This window comes from Lontra canadensis, unplaced genomic scaffold, assembly GCF_010015895.1.
Source record: "Lontra canadensis isolate GAN:19392208 unplaced genomic scaffold, GSC_riverotter_1.0 scaffold101, whole genome shotgun sequence".
In the NCBI taxonomy this organism is placed as follows: Eukaryota; Metazoa; Chordata; class Mammalia; order Carnivora; family Mustelidae; genus Lontra; species Lontra canadensis.
The window spans coordinates 1,101,042-1,121,878 of record NW_022631095.1 but is presented as its reverse complement, the minus strand read 5'-3'; the positions used below and the strand labels follow the sequence as shown (position 1 = coordinate 1,121,878).

The window sequence follows — 20,837 nt, the reverse complement described above, 5'->3', positions numbered from 1 at the left end:
TCTGTTTCTGTTGCAACAAGCCGTTTGTCTGGCAGATGTGTGGTGATAAAAGTGTCCCTTTCCTACCTTAAGTAATTGATGTTTCTTCTTTAACTTCTTAAGATACTGCCCCCCCCCCCATAAAAGTGTTTGCCCCTTTGGAACAACTTTATTTGTGTTTCTTGCCTCTCACGATGCATCTGCAACTGACATGCAGATTTTATTTTGTCCTTTTTGCAGACTGGACGTGTCTCCAGAGGCTCAACCCACAACCAGGCTTTCTTCTTCCCCTGACTCTCCTGTCTTCTTTTCTGCTCTTCTTTCCAGTTCTGGCCAGACACCTGTCCCTTCTAAATTGGGGCATGGTGCAGAGACACCGTCCTCTGAATCTCCCTCTGTCTTCTCTTTCTCATCTCCCATAGTGGCTCCCATTTCCACATCCACGCCGGTTGAGAACTGGCCTTCCACAGACAAGGGCCAGGCCAGTCCGGAAGAACCATCTTTGCCCCTTAAGGCAGAATTGCCAAGGGAGAGTTTAATACAAGTTCCAAAGACCATTTCTGGTGTCTCGGGGTCACTTTCCAGAAAGCTACCCACTCCAGCATGTAAAGGGACGGAAGATTCTCCCATGAGGAAGACCAGTGAGATAGGCCCAGACAGCACTGTTGGTAACGACTCAGAAAAGTCTCTTGTGAAGCAGTCTGAAATGGGGCACCAGGAAGAAATTCTGGGGTTTCCTGCCTCAGAACGAGACTCTGTCCCTTCATCCCAAAAGGCCCAAGAAGTAACATTCAGCCTTTCACTCCAAAGTGGCCAGATTGAAACCCCAGTGGGGAAGCATCTGATGAGGGCAAGCACAGACTCAGAGAGTCCGTCTGTGTCCTTTGGGGAGACCAGCCTTCAGGAAGACAGCATGACTTCTGCAATGACGGAAGCGGTGCCCCCTTTTCAGATGGGAGAATCTGCTCCCCCTCTGGGGTCCGTGATGCGGAGACACGAAGAGAATGTGGGTGAGAGCCGAAAGAAAATCAGGAAGCACGTGTCATTTTCTGAGCAGCTCTTTACACAAGAGGAGGTAGAGCAGGCCGCCCGGTCAGTGGAAGAGGACAGAAGGCATCCCCAGGAGCTGACACACGAGGGAGCCGCCGCTGGAAATGCGTCAGACGGGGAGTCTGCTGAGGCCGCAGAGAGGGAAGCTGTGTCCCCAGCAGCGCAGTGTGGTGCGGCAGCTTCCATGGCAGGCCCCCTTCCCGGCCCATCTTGCGAGGAGAAGGGCTCAGAAGCCCCCATGAGTGAAGCAGGCTCAGAGAAAGACATTCCGCTCTTGAGGATTGAGCCAGAAGATACACTCATGGCCCCAAATCAGAGCAAAGCCAGTGATCACGAAGGTTTATTGTCCGAGCCCCTGAGTGGCCTTCACTCTACCCCAGGGGTTAACTCTCCAGTCGTGGCTGATCTGGGCTTAACCCTTCCTTCCATTCCTGAAGTGGCATCAGATGATGAGAGAGTGGATCAGGTTGAAGACAATGGAGAGACAGCCCAGGTGGCAGCCCCAGAAGGAGGACCTTCCTCCTTGAGCCTGTCCCCTGCCCGTCCTGAGATGGAAAAGGGGCCGAGGGGCGAGGCAGATGGCTGGGCGGCGCCTGCAGAGGGTCCACATGACCCCGGGTCAAAAGCACCCAAAACATCCGCGGCAGCCTCTCCAGAGCCAATGGCCGCTTCAGGAATTCATAAGCCAGATCTTGGCAAGAGCTCATGGTCGGATGAACAGCTGCCACGTCCTGGCGGCGGCGAGAGGGAAAAGCTGATGGGAAATGGGAGGCCAAGCCCGCCTCCTGATCCAGCCCTGGATTCTCCTGTAGCCAGTCCCTCCTTTTCTGAGAACTTTCCTGTTACACGCTCTTTCCCTGGCTACCCACACGCTGACACTCACCACACCAGTACAGCAGAATCTCAAAAAAAGGCCACAGCAGAGGGTCCCTCTGGTAAAGTGGAAAGTTCTGGCAAGAGGAAGCCGCTTCTTCAGGCCTGGGTCTCACCCTCAGAGACACTTCCTATCTCAGCTCAGCCGAGCTCGGGAACGGGGTCAGCCAAGCACAGGTGAGAGTCGGGGAAGGTCGTTTTGTCCACGGGAGTGAGGCCCACCCATAACCCGACCCTTTGCCTTTTGCCTGCTGAGGTGGATGGCTTTCTAAGTGCACGGCTAATCCTATGGCATATGCCACGCAGTTTGCTGGTAGGGCCTGTTTGCAAAGGGTCTCCCCCCCCCCACCAACCCCAACTCCCAGGGTGGGAATTCCTCCTCAGGACACCCCTGCATTTGTAGGGAGAACACTGGGACAGTCTTCACAGATGGTTTAGGAATTGTTCTGCACAGATCTGGGGCTCTGAAACTGCGTCTTCCCATATCTTCCCAGCATCAGAAACCAGCTGAGGTGGAGTGGTAGAACGGAGCAGTGTTGAGAGCTTGCTTTGAGGTGAAGCTGGCATGTTTGTTCCTGGCACTTTCTTTACTGTTGAGGAACAGGAGGCTCTGTAGGACCCCTCGCACTGGTGTGGGTCCTAGGCTTTAGCCGCCTCAAGAATAAGAGGCTGGCTTTAGTGTTCTTCTGACGTTGATAATGAGACCAAGGGTATGGTGAGAACGTCAGGACACCTGACTTTCCAGTGTGCATGGTGGGCCTGCACGTGGCTGCCTCGTGCTGACCGCCCTCATTTCCGCAGGGACTCCGGCATATGCCGGACTGGACGTACGGAGAGCGCATCACCACTCTGCCCTCTTGTCTGTCTCACCGGCTGCCGTCCGTGAGGTGGACGGTGTCTCGGTTTTGTCACTACCGAAGGTCTAAGGATCCTTTCCCCTTCTCTTTAGACTTCACCCTGTGAAGCCAATGAACACAACAGCCACCAAGATTGCCGGCTCCAGCTTGGGCACCGCCACCATCATCAGCGAGAACTTGATCAGTGAAACTGCGATGAAGGTATGTCTCCTCCAAGAAGTAGGTGTGCTAGTTAGGGGTCTATAAAAAACCCGTTTCAAGAGTCACCATTATGTAGACCCTCCTGGGCAGCAGGTAGGGCCAGGAACGACTTAACCGTACGTACGTCTATGTCTTCGTATAATCTTTGGAAGCCCCTACACTTCCCAGGGGACTATTACTGCTCCCCTTAGAGTTAGTCATTGTCGAATTGCTTGGGTCTCCAGCAACAAGACTGACACTGGGGCCACTTTTTAGTGAGAATAAAATGTCCATTTTCTGGCTGGTCCATTCTAATCAGATGTTTTCATTTGCCCATGTATCCTTTTTTATCTTTTGGCAAAAATGTAAAATTCTTGTGCTTGTCATCATTGCCTAGATACACTTTTTTGAAACTTTATTCTGTTAATCATTGCAAACTTTAAAAAAAAGTTGTGAGTATAGTACAAAGGACTGCTATTAACCTTTCATCCCAGTTCATCAGTCGTTGACATTTTACCACATTTGCTTTATCGTTTTCACCCTCTCTCTCCCCGTCCCTGTCTGTTCTCTCTTTGTATAGACATACTTCTTTTTTTTTTTTTTTTGTCTGAGCCATTGGAGGGTAAGTTGCCCACCTCATGCCCCATTTACCACTAAATACTTCAGCATGTAATTCCCAAGAATAAGGACATTTAATCAAGATCAAGACATTTGAAGTCCTTTGTACTCCTCTTTTCTCATCTGTAGCCCATGCTTGAGCTTCACCCGTTGTCTTGTGAGTTTTCCTGTTTCTCTTTCCATTCCAGGATCCAATCTGGAATCTCCCGCTGTTTTGTTGCCATGTCTCCCTAGGCTCCTTTATCCTGGAATCGTTCCCCAGCCTTCTTGACGTCTCTCAAGACCTTGACATTCTCGAAGACTTTAGATCAGTTGTTTTGTAGAAATTTTCCTCTGTTTGGATTTGTCTGCTCTCTCCTCCTGGTTTGGTTGAGGTCATGCATTCCTGGCAGGAATTAACCGTGCAAATCATGCGTCCTTCTCGGTGCATAGTAGAAGGAGGCACATTATATCCTCTTGTCACGGTAGTGGGAGCATTAACTCTGATGACTGACTTCAGGCGGTGCCCATGAGGTTCTGTAGTATAAAATTCCTGTTTCCCCCTTTACAATCAATGCTGTTTCCCCCTTTACAATACAATACAGTTTGTGGGGAGTTAATGTCAGGCCATGTAAGCATTCTGTTCCTCACCGCCCTTTTGTTCCTAGTCTTTCGTATCCATCAGTGAATATGGCAGTGGCGAAATGGTAGTTTTCCAGCTCCATCGCCCTCATTGGAAACACTGTTCCAGTCTGTTTTTCATTTATTAGTAGATCATAAGCATTTTTTGCTTGTTGCTATGTAATTATTCTTTGACATGGTTATACTCATATTTACTTAACCATTTCCTTATTATTGGATATTTGGGTTATTTTCTGTTTTTCAATATGAGTAATGCTACAGTCAACAATTTCTTGCATAGAACTTTTCCCCTTCCTAAGCTAAATTTCCAGGAAGAGTATTTCTTGATTAGAGGATCTCTTCTCTTCAAAAGCTTAGGCTAACTTAAAAAGAAAAGAAAAGAAAACAAAACAAAACTCCTGCCCACCAGCCAAACCAAACCAGCCCCTCAAATGATCTCTGCTTTGGAGCATCTCCATCCTGCCCTTTCTGGTTCTAAAATCAGGAGAATCTAGAACACTGCCTCCTGGCAAACCTCTGGTCTTTGACTCATTATCACGTGGGCTAGGGAGAATGATTTACAGAGGGACTGGTAGGCAAGGCTGTGTTGAGTTTCAAATATGTAGAGAGGAATTTCCTGACTGACTACTGGGGACCACTGTCAGTAGAAATAAACTTTATTTCTATTTTAGTCCAGGGCATCTAGATGCTTCATTCAATGAGACATTTTACAGTCCAGTGCACTATAAGACATCAAGTAGTCTTTGTGGTTTTAGAATAAAAATTTCTTGCTCACTTCTCTTTTACTCCTGTAGGCATTTTTATTTTATTTTATTTTAAGATAGTATTTATTTATTTATTTGAGAGAGAGAGAGAGAGAGAGTGGGAGAGAGAGCATGAGCAGGGAGGAGGGGGAGAAGCAGACTTCCTGCTCATCAGGGAGCCCAGTGAGGGACCGGATCCCAGGATCATGACCCGAGCTCAAGGCAGACGCTTAACCTACTGAGCCACCCAGGCACCTTCCCTGCAAGGGTTTTTAAAGTACTGGTTTGTTTGTTATCACCTGGGCTCCATTGCATCTCTGCCATCAGGAGCTGGGCAAAAGGTTTCCTGAAAGCTGGACCTGAGGTTCAGGGAAAGAGGCTGAGCAGTGGCCACAGATGGTTACTGCGAACAAGTTCGCATCTACTAGCCGCTTTGCCTTCTCTTCCCTTGTACTGTGTGGTGCTGGGGCCAGTGGTAAGTGAGCATCATTTTCAGATGTGCCTGCTGTGTCTTAATTAGCCCTTACCTAGAAATGTTCCATAACTTGCCCAGCTCAGCTTGGTGGGCCTCTGAGGGTGTGGGGAAGAGGCAGCACATACCTTCCTGGGGTTTAACGATATTTATCAGGAAACCAGGCAAAAGAACAGCATAAAAGGGACAGTAATGAAAGCTAGGGTCATGGAGCAGCCTCCCATCCCCTCTTCCTTGTACTGTGGAATGCAGCTGGGCTCCAAAGAGAAACAAACAGCCAGCTCTCGGGAAGTGAGCAAGACCCTTGGCTCCCATTTTATTTATTCTTCAAAGCTCATTTAATCAGGGGCTTATCTCCTGGCCCTGACTGAGGGAATAACTTGCCTTAAAACAAAGGCAACTGCTGGTTATTTTGCTCATAATTTGTAAGCCCGGCCACTGCCCCCTCTGGCTGCCTGCTACAAAGCACTTGGCCATGGACCATACCTAATAAATACTCTTGAGCAAAGAGGGAGAGTTTCTTAGAGACTCTTGTTGGCCCCCCATATAACAGGTGCCTTGTACTAAGCCGTAAATAATATTTACAAAAGTAACTACTCTTTGGAATGTGGCAGAGTGCGAGAGAGGTTAGGGAAAGAGACTGCCTGGCTGAAGTTATGAAAAGCTAGCTGAATCATTACCATAATGGGTTTTGGTTTTTGTTTGGGTGGGGGTTTTTTTTTTATTGTTTTTTTGTTTGTTTGTTTTTTGGTTGCTGTTTCAGGGCCTCCATTGCTTTTAGATTATTTGAAACTTAAGGGAGTGTATTATTTACCCAGGTGGCTTTAATACTTCCATTTAAAAATAATACAGCCAACTGGATCCAAAAATCATCTGTCCTGTTAATACGGAAACAGTGAGACACGGATTTGAATATACGTCATTATTATTGCAACTATGGTGGGAACATCCAATATGAAAATCCTGGAAGGAAATATGTGACAATGGGCACTGTTTTTTCTTGAATTAATGGTTATTTTCCTTGTACCTCTTCCTCGCCATGGCTGTTGTTCACTTTCTGTAATGCTGGATTGTTTTATAATTTTTAAGTCATCACATGTGTAGGATTGCCTAATGATTTCAAAGCCTCACATACTTTCCTCTTTGGATTATGAAATCCAAATTGAATAGCTGTTTCATAGTTTGCAAGGTATGAAGGGTACATCCCTTTTCAACCCCACGCATTTATCCTAAGGAACTATTTTAGAGATGTGATCCAAGATTTATGCTCATGCATCTTAATAAAAATGTTATATATAATTGTGAAAACTGAAAAAACCTAAATATCTAACAAAGGAGATGGGTAAAATATAATGAAATTTCAAGCATCCATTAAAAATGATTTCTGCTAAAAAAACAAACAAAAACCAACCAAAAAACAAATAGGCGGTGTCTGGGTGGCTCAGCCATTAAGTGTCTGCCTTCGGCTCAGGTCATGATCCCAGGTTCCTGGGATTGAGCCCTGCATCAGACTCCCTGCTCGACAGGAAGCCTGCTTCTCCCTCTCCCACTCTCCCTGCTTGTGTTCCCTCTTTCTGTGAAATAAGTAAATAGTCTTAAAAAAAAAGATTTTTGTTAAAATTTAGTGATGGGGAAATGCTCAGAAAGTAATAATTTTAAAATGCTTGAAAACCATATTCTGCATGATGCTTGAAGTTGTAAAACATACCATAAAGAAACCAAGGAAGAAATAAGAGACCCGGGGCACCTGGGTGGCTCAGTGGGTTAAAACCTCTGCTTTCAGCTCAGGTCATGATCCCAGGGTCCTGGAATCGAGTCCCACGTCAGGCTCTCTGCTCAGCAAGGAGCCTGCTTCCCCCCCTGCCCCACCTGCCTCTCTGCCTACTTGTGTTCTCTGTCAAATAAATAAATAAAATCTTAAAAAAAGAAAGAAAGAAAGAAAGAAAGAAAGAGAAAGAAAGAAGAAAGAGACCCAAATGTTATGTGTTGGAGCTCTAGGTAATAATTTTTTTCCCTCTTCTGCATTTGAGATTTTCCATTATGAGGAACTATTCCCCTTATAGTGAAAACAATTCTGTTATTTTGGGGGAAAATTAATTTTTTAAAGATTTTATTTATTTGCTTGAGAGAGAGCGAGAGAGCACAGAGGGAGAGGGAGAAGCAGACTCCCCACTGAGCAGAGAGCCCGACATGGGCCTCAGTCCCAGGACCCCAGGATCATTACCTGAGCCAAAGGCAGATGCCTCACCAACTAAGCCACCCAGGCGCCGCGGGGGAAAATTAATTTTAACTCGTCTTCAAAGTCTAGTTGTGGTATCACTGCCCATCTTTGCAGTCTGTCCCAGTCCCCTGTGTAGCAGAGGGCTCCTGGCTGTCCAGCTCTCTGGACTCCCACGCCCCTAAGAGGGGGAGTCTTGTGTGTGAGGCGCTGTAAGGACCTGGTCTCCACTCTCGAGGAGCCCCTGCTGCTCCTGTCTCCAGCCGACAGCTTCTTCATCTCTCGATCTCACAAACTGCCTTGCACCGTACCTTATGTGCTCCACAATTTTCAATTTCAATTTCAATTTCAATTTTCAGTAAATAAAATCCTTGTATGATAGAGATACAATCTAAAAACGCTCGAGGACATTATTCTTGGGCTATTGTTCCCGAAGAGTACTTTTTCCTTGATAGACTCCATCAACAGACATGCACCTCCTTTTTAAAAAATTGGGGTCAAATAAACATCACATAAAACTTTTATCATCTGCAGCATTCCAAAATTTAAAAAAAAGTTTTTCAATTCAAGCATAGACAACATATAGTGTTAATATGTTTCAGGTGTACGATTTAGTGATTCAGCAATTTTATATACGTTACTCTGTTCATCATAAGTATGTTCTTTGCCCCTTCACCTATTCCATGCATCCCCCACCCACCTCCCCTGTGGTAACCATCTGTGTGTTTCCTACAGTTAAGAGTCTGTTTCTTGGTTTGTCTTTTTTCTTTGTTTATTTGGTTTGTTTCTTAAATTCCACATATGAGTAAAAGCATATGGTACTTGTCTTTGACTGACTTATTTGGCTCAGCATCATACTCTCTGGCTCCATCCACATCGTTGCAAACAGCGAGATGTCTTTTTTTTTTTTTAATGGCTGAGTAATATTCCTGTGTGTGTGTGTGTGTGTGTGTGTGTGTGTGTGTGTGTGTGTTTACCACTTCTTTATCCATTCATCAGTCAAGGGACACCTGGGCTGCTTCCATAGTTTGGCTCTTGTAAATAATACTACAACAAACATAGGGGGTGCATGTGTCTTTTTGAATTAGTTTCTTTGTATTCTTTGGGTAAATACCTAGTAGCAGGATTACTGGATCAATTCTGTTTTTTTTAAATTTTTTTTATTTTTATTTTTTTATTTGAAAGAGAGAGAGTGAGAGAGCATGAGCAGGGTGAGGGGCTGAGGGAGAAGAAGACTCCCTGCTGAGCAGAGAGCCCGATGTGGGACTGGATCCCAGGACCCTGATCATGACCTGAGCTGAAGGCAGATGCTTAACTGACTGAGTCACCCAGGCGCCCTCAATTCTGTTTTTAATTTTTTTGAGGAACCTCCATACTGCTTTCCACAGTGGCTGCACCAGCTCGCCTTCCCAGCAACAGTACACGAGGAACCGTAAGCATTTTTAAGTGTACAGATCAGTAATGTTAAGTGCATTCACCCTGTACAACCTGTCCCTAGCGTCCTTTTCCAGACGCTCAACTTTCTGGTTGAAGATGGTTTTAGAATTACTAATGGGATGATTGAGGTCCAGAGGAATGTGTACCTTCAACAAGTTAAGAAACTAAAACAATAAAAAGATTAAGGGAGAAGTGGTTTCCCAAAAAAGTAGTCCAACCTCTCGCCTGTTTCTGTGCAGTCTGGGTTAGGTGCACACCTGCTGTGTGCATGGAGATGTCGGTGTGTGCTTCTAAACCGGGGCTGTGAGCACTGTGCTTTCCTTCCGAGCCAGGATAAGAGCGATGGGGTTTCTCTCTGATATCTGGCTAGGGTGTAGGCAGCCGATGCGCCACTATACTAAGCAGGGCCTTCTATCATGTTGTCAAAAGAGTGAGTGATGATTCCGCTCTCGACTTAGCTTCTCCAGCTGGAGGCTCGTACAACATGGTACTTTTCCATTTAATCCTTATCTTGGTTTCCTCACGGTTTGGGCCTGGTCACTTTGCAGCTGGACTCCAGTCACCCCGGATTATAAATGCTGATGGAGTCATTCCTTAGGGCTCCTGCTGTTGGCAAGAGCGCGGCTGCTAAGCCCTGGCTGTGGCCACCGAGTGCCCGAGGGTGAGCCCTGATGTCTGAGTATGCTGACTGCACCATGCGCTGTCGTGGGTCTTAGCTCTGATTCTGCGTATGTCTTGAGGATGATGTGACTTCAGGTGGGGTCTCTGAGTGGCCAGTGCCTCAGCGTTCCTTGGACTCCTCCTGAGTGTCACGGAGGAAGCAGCAGGCCGTCCGGGATGAGCGGCTGCCTGGGGAGGGGATGGGTAGCGTCATCTCCCGCACCTTCTGTCACTAGGGTTTTCTCATGGGCCAGCTTAGCTTGGGTCTCTCAGCCCGTCATAATTCGCTGTGCCCGCTCAGAGTGTTCAGAGACCTCCAGTTGTTACATTTCCTGAAACCTCAAATCCAGAGTCTAACCCAGGGGTTTGTAGCCTAGGAGCCAAGTGCGGTTTGTACATTTTTATAAAGTCATAAAACAGAAATAACAAATGAAACAACAGAAGAATGGTCGACATGGGCCGTATGTGGCCGGCAGAGCCTCAAATATTTACTCTCTGGTCCTTTACAGAAAACTTTGTCAATGACCCGGTTTCCCACCTGAACTGAAAACACATTCCCGGGAGACTCTGATTGCTAATAACATGTTCCTCTTTTAGATTTCTTGTCGATATTTGTCTTCTTTGCTGACTTTACCACTTTTTCTCCCCATTCTCTCCCCTTCTGAAGAAATACAACCCCTCGGACCCCGCCTTTGCGTACGCACAGCTGACCCATGATGAGCTGATCCAGTTGGTCCTCAAGCAGAAGGAGACGATAAGCAAGAAGGAGTTTCAGGTCCGAGAGCTGGAAGACTACATTGACAACCTGCTCGTCAGGGTCATGGAGGAAACCCCCAACATCCTCCGCGTCCCGGCTCAGGTTGGCAAAAAGGCAGGAAAGATGTGACTCGTCAGCCTAGGAGACCCAGACTGTTCTGTGAGTTCGTTTCCACCGGCTCCTGAGGTCAAGGACCCCGTAGGCCTGATAACCAGCACACAGGCTCGAAGTCACCAGCCGCCTCCCTTGCCTGTTATCTGGCAAGAGTCAGTTCCAGCAACTGAAGCCAGGTTAATTATTACAATGAATCTTCTACTGTACATTCCCAGGGTTTTATTTTTAAATGCCACTGTGCCTTTAACTATCTTGTAAATATTTTATGCTGTGACCGGAGACGTGGTCCTAAGATCTGCTCCTGGCCCAGAGCTTCGGGTGGCGCTGGGTGATTCATGCATCTAACACTGGGATTTTCTCTCTTCGATATTGACATTTAAAAATACATACCCCCCGCTGCCACCTTGCCCCGTCAGTGAAGTGTGGGGTGAAATGAGAAGGACCAGGCACGTGCTTGCTTGGCTTTTGAGAGTAGCTCAGGGTGGCGTTTGGCTGGAGGTGCTAAGTTTTGATACCGTGTAAACCTCCCGGGCTTCTTGGACTTGGTCTTACTGATTTGACCGAAGCGGGGGAGGTGAACGAAAGCCTTGTGAGTGTGCCTTGCTAGATTTTGGAGCAAGCTGCCTTTTCTAAATGCCACAACTCTTCAGCCTTACGGTATGCTCCTGATCAGTGCATAGGGCCCACCTGTGAAGACGGGAGAGGCAGAACAGGGAGTTTGTCACTTCACACTCGTTTAACGGGGGTTGGTCAAAGTCTCACCGTAGCCGGGCTCCTGCTGGCTGGAGTGGCCTCATCAGTGCCTTGAGAAGGGATCAGGTGGCCAAAGCATTGACTAACTTGATTCCACCAGGTAGGGAATGATCTCAGTAGGACTCCTGTGGCCTGTTGCCCCAGTGCCTTTGCTTGGCTCCCTGATCTCACAACACTTCCTGGCGATCCCCTACTCCACCCCCAACCCTTGATATAAAGTTATGAAGAGCAAGAAGGTAACACTTAGTTTGGTTGGCTGTATTTTTAAAGCTAGAAGAGCACACCTATTTTTCTGAAGCTAGGATGTTTCTGAAATGATAGCCCCAGTCAGACTCCTCAGGTCGTTTCATTGTTCAGAAGCTAATACTGGAATTAGAATGTTTCTGTGTTGCTCATTTTTTTTCCTCCTGGTTGTGACAGAATCTTACCTAACCTTGACCTATCTCTGGGGCGGGAGATCACAGGCCAGTGCAGAGGGCAGGGTTTGAGGCAACAACAGTTATTAGCTCGGGGCTCTCTTCTCTGTCTGTTCTTGTTCTATGGAGGCAAGAGGCAAGACAGTTGGCAGCAGAGCCCTTTTCGGGATCTTATGTTAGCGGCAATGTTAGTTACATCAGAGCACTTCGCTCTGAAGGGTGATACTGTAACTTGATGAATCAGCTTTTGATTATCTATAGCTGCTTTATTTAATGCTCTTACAGTAGTGTGGAAGCTGTAAACTTCCCAGATGACTTGTATTTTTGTAGTGCTATGAGAGTTATTTACGTGCCTGGAAAGACAATTGTATATTCGCCTCCACTCTGAAAACGTACGTGTATATATTCGTTCCACAATGGGTTGTTTTTGTTTTGTTTTGTTTTGTTTTACTTAGAAATGTATTTTGACTGTGATAACCCAAGGGCACTGGGGGCAGGGGTGCTCCGAAGGATTTCTCCTTAGAGGAACTGGTGTGGAGACCTGCACTGTTCACGAAAGGAGCTTGGTCTGGACATACTACCTGCTGCTCGGACCTCGGGTGTGTAACTTGGTCAGTATTTGAGAGGGATGTCTGGGTAGAAGAGTGAATTCCTGTGTTCTGAAATGCCACTTGGGGACTCTGGAGAATGAAGGATAATTTACTTCAAGGGTGTCTGGCTTCTACCAGTGCTGGGGTAAAAGAAATCCAATTCATAGCAGTCCTGTACCTCTCAAAGTAGCTAACCTGGAGGGCATGAGGTAATGACTGTCCGTGAGGGCTCTATTCTAGGGGAGGGTTTATGTCTCCCTGACCCATTAGCAGGGGTTGGTGAATTGGAGCGTCGGAGGGCGTGTACCCACCTACGTGAGGAGTGTTGGGGCTTGGCTCCAGCTGCTGTAAATGCCAGCCTGATGGAAGCACGCTGGGAGGAGGCTGTGTTCTGGAGAAGCGGGAGCAGCTCTTTTCCTGGCCTCACCTAGCTTCCTCCAGAAAGAGCGGTCGGTTCTTTAGGGAAGCACCAGGTTAAATACCAAACATCTCGTAGTGAACTTCAGCTGGAGGTCAGCCTCCTGAAAACATTGTCAATCCTTTGCCTATTTCCTATCATCTCATTCCTTGGACTCTGACAGGTTTCCTGCTCTCTGTTTTATTCCTGTGTGTTAGCACATCAGAATGGAGGAACAAGAAAGCCTGCCCTTGACCATGCGGAAGAGCCGTTGACCCTGAGTGGGAGGTGTGTGCAAATGAATAGGTGTGTGTGTGTGTGTGTGTGTGTGTGTGTCTGTGTGTGTCTGTGTGGTTTCCAGCTTTGCTAACAGTGGGAACTCAGAAGGGCAGAGCAGGGGAGGACCCATAACAGCCATACACCAAATTGAAGGCCAGAGACAATTTAATGTTCAATTAGGCAGCATCTTCCCTCCCTGAGTCCCTTTTCCCAATCGATCGTCTTCGTTTCTCTTTGAGAACTACTAATGAATGATCCCTCAAGGCTGACAGATTAATTGCCTTCAGTAGGGAACTTGGCCTCCTGGTAGTCATACCAACCTCGACTCTGGTTTCTCAGTATCTGTTATATGAGCTACTAACTTGACCTCTTCCACCCTCCCTCCGACTGAAAGATCGCCCAGCGTTTTTGAATTATAAAATGATTTCCTGCCTTTTGAGTTTGGAAGTTTTTAACTTCTTTGGTTTTGTTTTTAAGAAGTAACCTAAAATTTCTATAACACTAAATAAAATGGTACTACCTTTCAAAGATGTGTGCCTGTGCCTTCATGGGGATGCAAGAAAAATGTCTTCTGTCTCCTGGAAAACCTCTCTTGGGGAGTGACCAGCATTTCTTACCCCGTGAGCATCTCTCAGCTGGATTCCTGTGGCTTCCACCTTGCCTCGTCCCCAGAGGTCCCCATGTCCTTTCTTCTGCAGGGGATGGGACATCTCTGATCCCTTCTGTATGACAACTCGCCTCATCTTGGCCTGCAGGGACCATGGCATTTACCAGAAGAACATCAGTTGAATTCTCTGTCCCCACTGCGAAGAGCTGCCACCTTTGCTTGGCACCGGGCACTTTTGGCTGAGCATATGAACAAGGTCCCTTCCTTGATCTCTCTATCCCCCACCCCCACCCTCACCCCTGATTTCCTAGAAAGTAAAAGTTTCATTGTGGGGACATGATTTAAATTCAGATTGGCTTCAGACTGCCCCAGATCTGGGAGCCAAATCGCTGGTTCAGTCAGCTTAGTTTATTCATTTCGGAGCAGAGGGTATTAGAGAAGCACAGAGAATCTTCTCCTGAGCTCAGCTCTCTGGGAACTCTGAGTCTTTCCTGATGAGGTGAGAGGTCTGCCTGCCTCCCAGCCATAGTCCATGCTCCAACGTCCCCAGTGTCTTGAAAGGGAGGAGATGCTTTTACTTGCCCAGTGATTAAAGTCACACTGTAGAGGGACAGAGGCAGGCAGTGCTTGTGAAGCCCCCCGGGTGGGATGGGGGAGCTCCGGCGAGGCCTCCCTCGTTCCTTGGGCTGCCCTTTTCTTTGAAGTCCCCTTTGGCCAGCTGGTAATAACAAAAAGTTAGAAAACAAAACAAAACAGGAAAATAAAGAAAATGATTATAGGGTATATGAACAGCATAGAGAGTGAACTTTCCCAAGTCTAGGATCCTGAGCTGCAGGAAGTCAAGCCACCAGACCTTGGGAGCTTGGAGGGTGTCTGCCAGGTGGATTCGGGTTCTTGTCTTGGCTTCTCAGTTGGTGTCAAGGGTCACCTCCTGTCCCCCTCTACTCCCTTGTCCACCCACTTGGTCTGTAGATTTTTCAAAGCAATGTCATTCATGCTTATTCTCAGAATAAAAAAGTAACCCTAAATTCCCTGTTGTTACAGAGAGGTAACTAAACATTGTCATTTTGATGCTTTGCCAGGCACTTTTCCCCCCTCATGCAAATAGATACTTAATTTTTTTAAAGAAATTTAATTTGGATTTTTGAAAATAGAGGTGTAGTTGACCTATATTATTATATTGGTCTCAGGTGTACAACATAGTGATTTGACATTTACATGCCTTAGCCAAGTGATCACCACGGGTCGGTCTGGCTGCCACCTGTCCCCATATTCACTGTACTCCCTCCCCCTCCCCCATGTCTTATGTATTGAGATACACTTTTTTTTTAAAGATTTTATTTATTTATTTGACAGACAGAGATCACAAGTAGGCAGAGAGGCAGGCAGAGAGAGGAAGTGAAGCAGGCTCCCTGCTGAGCAGATAGCCTGATGCGGGGCTCGATCCCAGGACCCTGGGATCATGACCTGAACCGAAGGCAGAGGCTTTAACCCACTGAGCCACCCAGGCGCCCCTAGATACACTTTCAAATGAAGATGGGAACAGGCGGTACACAGGACGGATTGCTCTGAACATTTCTGCAGGCCTTTGGATACTGCTCTGCAGCAAGGACAGAGAGTGATTCTGGGGGAGAACGTTCTCCGGGAAGCTACCTCTCCCCCCCAACCCCCACAATGCAGGTTACTTCTGGCCACCACCACCACCACCACCCCCACCCTGCCACTTCCAGGGAAAACAACCACTAACAGGGTGTGGTTAGGACTCTTCAGCTGTGGCCCAAACATTAGCAGTGCAGGCCCCCTTAGCCCCAGAGCCCAGTCTGTAAGCAGATGGACCCTGTTCCCTCAGCTTCTCCTCAGGGGTCATGTTGGGGACTCTGCAATCTTGCCCTCCTGGGAAGGCAGGAACTTTCACTCCGCATTTAAAATTGGGTTCCTTGAGCTCTGTGGGGCCAGCAAACTCCAAAGCCCCAGACACTCCTGAGGGGAGTGTCCTCAGCCTCTCACTGTTTGACTATTTTACACAGAAAACTGTCTCAGCGCCCTGGAAATAGGCCCTGGTGCCACTGATAAGCGACCCCCCACACCCCGCCAGAGGTGAGAGAAAGCCACTCCTGTCCTTGCACAGCCCTGACTGCAAAAGGAAGTCTCATTCTCTGCATTATTACCATTCCCTGAGCACTGCCATGTCCTATTTCTAATTCTTGTCAAGACAGACAGTATCTCCATTATGCAGATGAGGAAACTGAGTCCTAGGCGTCAGAATTTTAGCTCCCCTCAGGTCACACGGTGAATACTTCAAACGGATTTGAACTCTTCATATGTCTGTCCTGGAGTTGGAGAACAGAGGTCAGCAAGTATGGCCTGCCTCCTGGCTTCGTATGGCCTTTGAGGCAAGAATGATTTTTACTTTTTTTTTTAAACATCAAATGAATGAGTCTTGGGATCTAATGTATGGAATGATGACCGTCTGTCAACACCACCACACTGAATACTGGAAATTTTACATTTTTTAAAAAAAGATTTTATTTATTTTCTTTGACAGAGAGAGGCAGCAAGAAAGGGTACACAAGCAGGGGAAGAGGGAAAGGGAGAAGAAGCAGGCTTCCCACTGAGCAGGGAGCCTAGGACCCTGAGATCATGACCTGAGCCAAAGGCAGACGCTTAACAACTGAGCCACCCAGGCACCCCTGGAATTTTTACATTTTTAACAAAAAAATCAAAATAACATGATACATGAAAATGACCTGAAATTCCAATGTCAGTGTCCACAAACTTTTACTGGAATACAGCCGTACTCATTCATTTACATCATGGCCTATGGCTGTTCCCACATTATAAAAGCAGACTTAAGTACTTGTAACAGAGACCTTATCACCTGCCAAACCTAAATGTTCGCTGTCGGGCCCTTTACAGAAAGAGTTTGCTCACCCCTAGTCCAGGATCACTTTGGGAGTTGAGGAGGTAATGTTCTGATTCTCTTGGAATCCTAGAGGTTTGGGGTAGACAGGTGTGACTCAATTTCCCCTCAAGACAAGGCCAGCTAAGCCACAGCCTCCCTGAGAAGGAGTTCCAGGGAAGTAAGCTGACTAGCATTCACGCTCTCAGTCTGGGCAGCGAGTGGGGGCCAGTGATCACCTTCTTAGAGTTTTCAGATGCCTTTGTTCGTAGGAGCTCAAGAAATTGAACACATGAATCCTCAGCCCGGGAAAGGCAAAGGGGGTAGTGGGGATGCAATAAACCATGCAAATGGGGGAAGCGTATAGGAGCAAGGGAAGTTAGCTGGTGCCAGGACTCAGGTCTCTGTGTCATGGCAGTCTCACCATGAGTGGTGGAGAAGGAGGAGTATGCACCAAAGAGCTTAGGTGATGGGAAGGAGATCCGGTCAGAAGGACTGCACGGCCTGAGCTGGGCCGGCCTTAGTGTGACAAAGAGAGAGTGTCCTTGCTCTCAGAGAGAAACTGGTTTAGAGTGACAATGTTTCAGTCAACTGAGCTGGGAGGAGCCCAGGGGTGAGGCCAGATTAAAGACCAGAGGTGGCCCAACTCTCTCCAGTTACTTATTTTAAATTAGAATCATCTTACCTCTGAGAAATTTAGTCTATTTGTTGCTGCTGACGACAGGCCCACTGGGGACAGATATCCCCAGGAGTTGACTAGCTCTTTGCTGAGTGCCAGCCCTCCCTGGAGGAGGGGCTCCCTGGACACGGTGTCAAGAGAGCCACAGCATTCCCACAAAGACTTGCAAGCAAAGGGAGAGCCAGACAAACAACTAGCTAGAGTACACACATCTGACTGAGGGAGGACTGGTGAGAGCTTCCTTCTGTCCCGCACTGTCAGTGCCTTCCTTATCCCTCAGAAAACCTTTCTTCCTCTACCTCTCTAGAAAGAACTGTGGCCTTAAGGTCAGTATTTCACATCTGGACCATGGCTGGGGCAGCCTTTCCAACAGTCTCCCCTCCCCAGGAGCCTTCTACTCAAATCCCCCACATTCTGGGCACGCAGCATTCCAAAAGCCTGCGTGCCAGCCGCCAAGTGGGCACTGAAGATAGAGACAAGAAACACGATTCCAGTTCCTCAAGCTGTTGGGTGTAGCATGGGGGAGAGCGGTTTGAGGAGCATCTGGTAAACAGATCATCACTCACGGAACAATGGAAACTCTTAGAAGAGTCTGTAGCGGCAGGAAGGGCACCAAGGATGTGTCTGTCCTGATTTCCAGGGGAAGGCAAATCCATTTCCTAAATAAGAAAGTAGAGAACCCCACACTCACAAGTCTTTTTTTTTTTAAATTTAAGTACAATCTGCGCCCCCCCCAAGATGGGGCCCCAACTCAAAACCCAAAATCAAGAGTCATATACTCTACGGACTGAGCCAGCCAGGTCCCCTCGATATACAAGTCTTAATAGAGTGCGCCATCTTCTGGCCTGAGTCCTGCCTACCACCCAGGCTGTTTGCATCTGACAGCCAGGCTCCGTTAGGATATCACGTATCTGTGACTGGAAAAGAGAATCATTCCTCTCCACCCCTTAGAGGTGCTGGTTGGAGGATCATAAAACCACTCTTCCACTTTAAAATGAGTAATGTTGGAGAAGGCAGAATTCTAAGGCTCCTTCTAATTAAATCCCACCTTTTTTTTTTTTAAACGCAGTTAGGGTCAAGATCGGCACAAAAATGGGGATGAGAGTCTGATGCTGTTCTGTATGATAATGTGACGAAGCACTTCGAATGCAATTATGTTGCTTTTGGAGACATATTTCTCCACCCTAACCAGGATGTCGATGGTGTTGTCAAAAACTAACGGATATCTTTGATGGGTGTGTATGTGCACACACAAGCATGCAAGTGTGTCTCAATGTTTATTTGCTGGACGCCAGAAGTAAATCCTTATCACATCCCTCACTCTAGTGGGCGAGTCTAGAAGAAAGGGGACTTGGAATGCCAGTGCCCACCCAAAGCTATTGTGCTGATGCCCCTTGTGGTGCGGGGCTAGAGTGAGGAATTCAGATGTAAGGGTACGGACTGTTGGGGCTTACTGCGGCCCTTGGTTTTGGGGAGGGGGTGAATGCTCCATCATGATCAAGTCCTGTGGTAGTAGGTGGGATTTCTCTAGAAAGGAGAAGAGGTTTTATGTCCTAAGAATTCTCTTGGGGATGAGGTGGTGTCTTTAGGTCTGGATATCAAGGAAAAACTGGAAAAGAAGGGGCTGGCAGGCTTTGAAGGTACTTTATTTGTTTTTGCTTGTTTTCTCTTTTAATGCTTTCCTCTTGAGCTGTAAGGAGAGTCTTAACGAAATTTCCCATTTTACAAAAATATTTTTCATTCCTATTATGATCACCTTAAGTTCCTCAACCCTTCAGCAAGGTGCATTAACAGTCTCGTGATAAAGGTGTGGAAAATGAGAAAATGGAAATCTCGCTGCTGTGACCTGTGTTCACAGGTCAACTAACAGCATCCTGCCGGCCCACTGAGGTCGGAGGTGTAGGAAATTCTGTTGAGCAATAGCAAAGAAGGGGAGGTTTGTGGAATAGCTATGAGCAGAGGGGAGGAACTGTGAGCCAGGGGCTTGTGTTGAATGGACATTCCTTGTAAGGCAAAGCACCTCCTTCCCAATTTATACTAAAGATAAGTGACATCTGAAGCAGAGAAAGTTGATGCTTCGATTATAGATAAAATGCAATCTTTGCGTCAGAAATGCCCTTGTTCCCCACCACAGTGGGAATGAGAGTCTGATGCTGTTCTGTATGATATGATATGACTATGGTCCAGGGAACTCAGTCCCGCTAGGCATACAGGGAATCCTGTGTACCTGACTACCGATTATAGCTTTCAAAAGAACCTACAGCTTTGTCTGATCAGATCCCTTTCTTTTTGAGGCTCAAATCCCCTGAGGACTCTCTGGGTACATTGTGCCCCTGTCTCTTCAGACTAATAAGCTCCATTTTTTATTTTGGAAAATTTTTCAGGTCTGGAATGCACAGTTTATTAGTCTTTGAAGGAATGCAGCCGTAACCTGTATCTTATTCCTCAAGGGAGTATCCCAATTTGTTAAGTTCCGACAAAACATCCTTATTCCTCAATTCATTCTGCATAGAGCTGTCCAATCATTTTCTGTGCCGATCTTACCTTTCCATCCTCAACCCCCAGTATAAGTTGAAATTAAGCCCACAACAGTTCCTAAAATCTGCTAATGCCAGGAGCCTACCTGAAATTCCCAACTGTCAGCCTGAGAAACAAATTCTCCACACACACTTTAGGCACTTGCTGTGCTGACTCCCATCTGCTTCCTTGGAGTCATAAGGGACAGACTTCTGGTGGTACCTGTCATTTAACTCAATGTTCTTGTTTTTCAGACATAGCTGATTCTAAAACTTTCAAGCATTAAAATCCTTATTCTTTACGAGTGCAATTAGGATTAATTAGAAATACTCTGTTTGGGTGACTTCTAATTTATAAATATAACAGAATTTTAAATGTGTAAGCTTGGTTTCTGTGATAGCATCACTGGAGGCACAATTTTGCTCAGCATTCGTTGACCTATACTTGTACCAAGTTAGGAACTTTGGAGCCAGAATTTTGGAGTACCTTAAAGCTCAGGTGTTAAAAGCATATAAATCTGCCCGAAGCCTCCAGTTTGCCCAAAGCCTCACCACCCCCATATTCCTTCGCTCCCAACTCCCTTAGCTAGTCTCTGAACGCATTTGTGTTTGCCACTCTGTATTTTTCAATTCAACTCCCTCATTCTACAGTTGAGAGAAACAGACTGAAGGAGAGGAAAGAACTTGGCTGGGAAAGCCGCTCTGGAGAGTGGAACACAATTTCCTGTTCTCTCACGGCAGTATTCTTCCTTTTAGGCAAACTTTGTACTATGGCCAAAATCAACATTTGTTACCAAAAAGAAATGGAGAATTCTATGACTTCCCTAGCGTTTCAGAAAGGAGAGTTGTATGGAAACGGGAACAGTTTCCTGTGTAGTGTGTCCACGTAGGTAGAAGTTTCACTCAAATTCAACCTGCAAACCGACCGCAAATAATGGAGAACGCGAAGACAGAGGGAGTCCACAGCAGGAACCTCTGTTCCTGGCTCGCGTTTCTACCCGAGGCCAAACAGAACGGACCGGAGTGACGCGCAGCCGGCGGACAGAACTACCTACGTACACCGCGGTTGCTCTGGCCGGAAGAGAAGGGTGCAGCGCTCAGAAGGCTCCCGTCGTGGTTCTT

At 46.9% G+C, this 20,837-nt stretch overlaps 1 protein-coding gene across 2 annotated transcripts in view; it reads left to right on the top strand.

Moving 5' to 3' along the window:
- The window catches only part of RAB11FIP1 (RAB11 family interacting protein 1), a 28,686-nt gene extending 17,367 nt beyond the window's left edge, over positions 1-11,319 (top strand). Inside the window, exons 4-6 of one of the 2 annotated variants that reach the window (XM_032838098.1) lie at positions 220-2,079; positions 2,852-2,960; positions 10,376-11,319. In XM_032838098.1, coding sequence (XP_032693989.1) covers positions 220-2,079; positions 2,852-2,960; positions 10,376-10,594 — 2,188 coding nt within the window. In that variant the 3' untranslated portion in view covers positions 10,595-11,319. The remainder of the gene's footprint in view (positions 1-219; positions 2,080-2,851; positions 2,961-10,375) is intronic. The other variant, XM_032838099.1, reaches the window with a different exon arrangement.
- Positions 11,320-20,837: the final 9,518 nt, after the last annotated feature.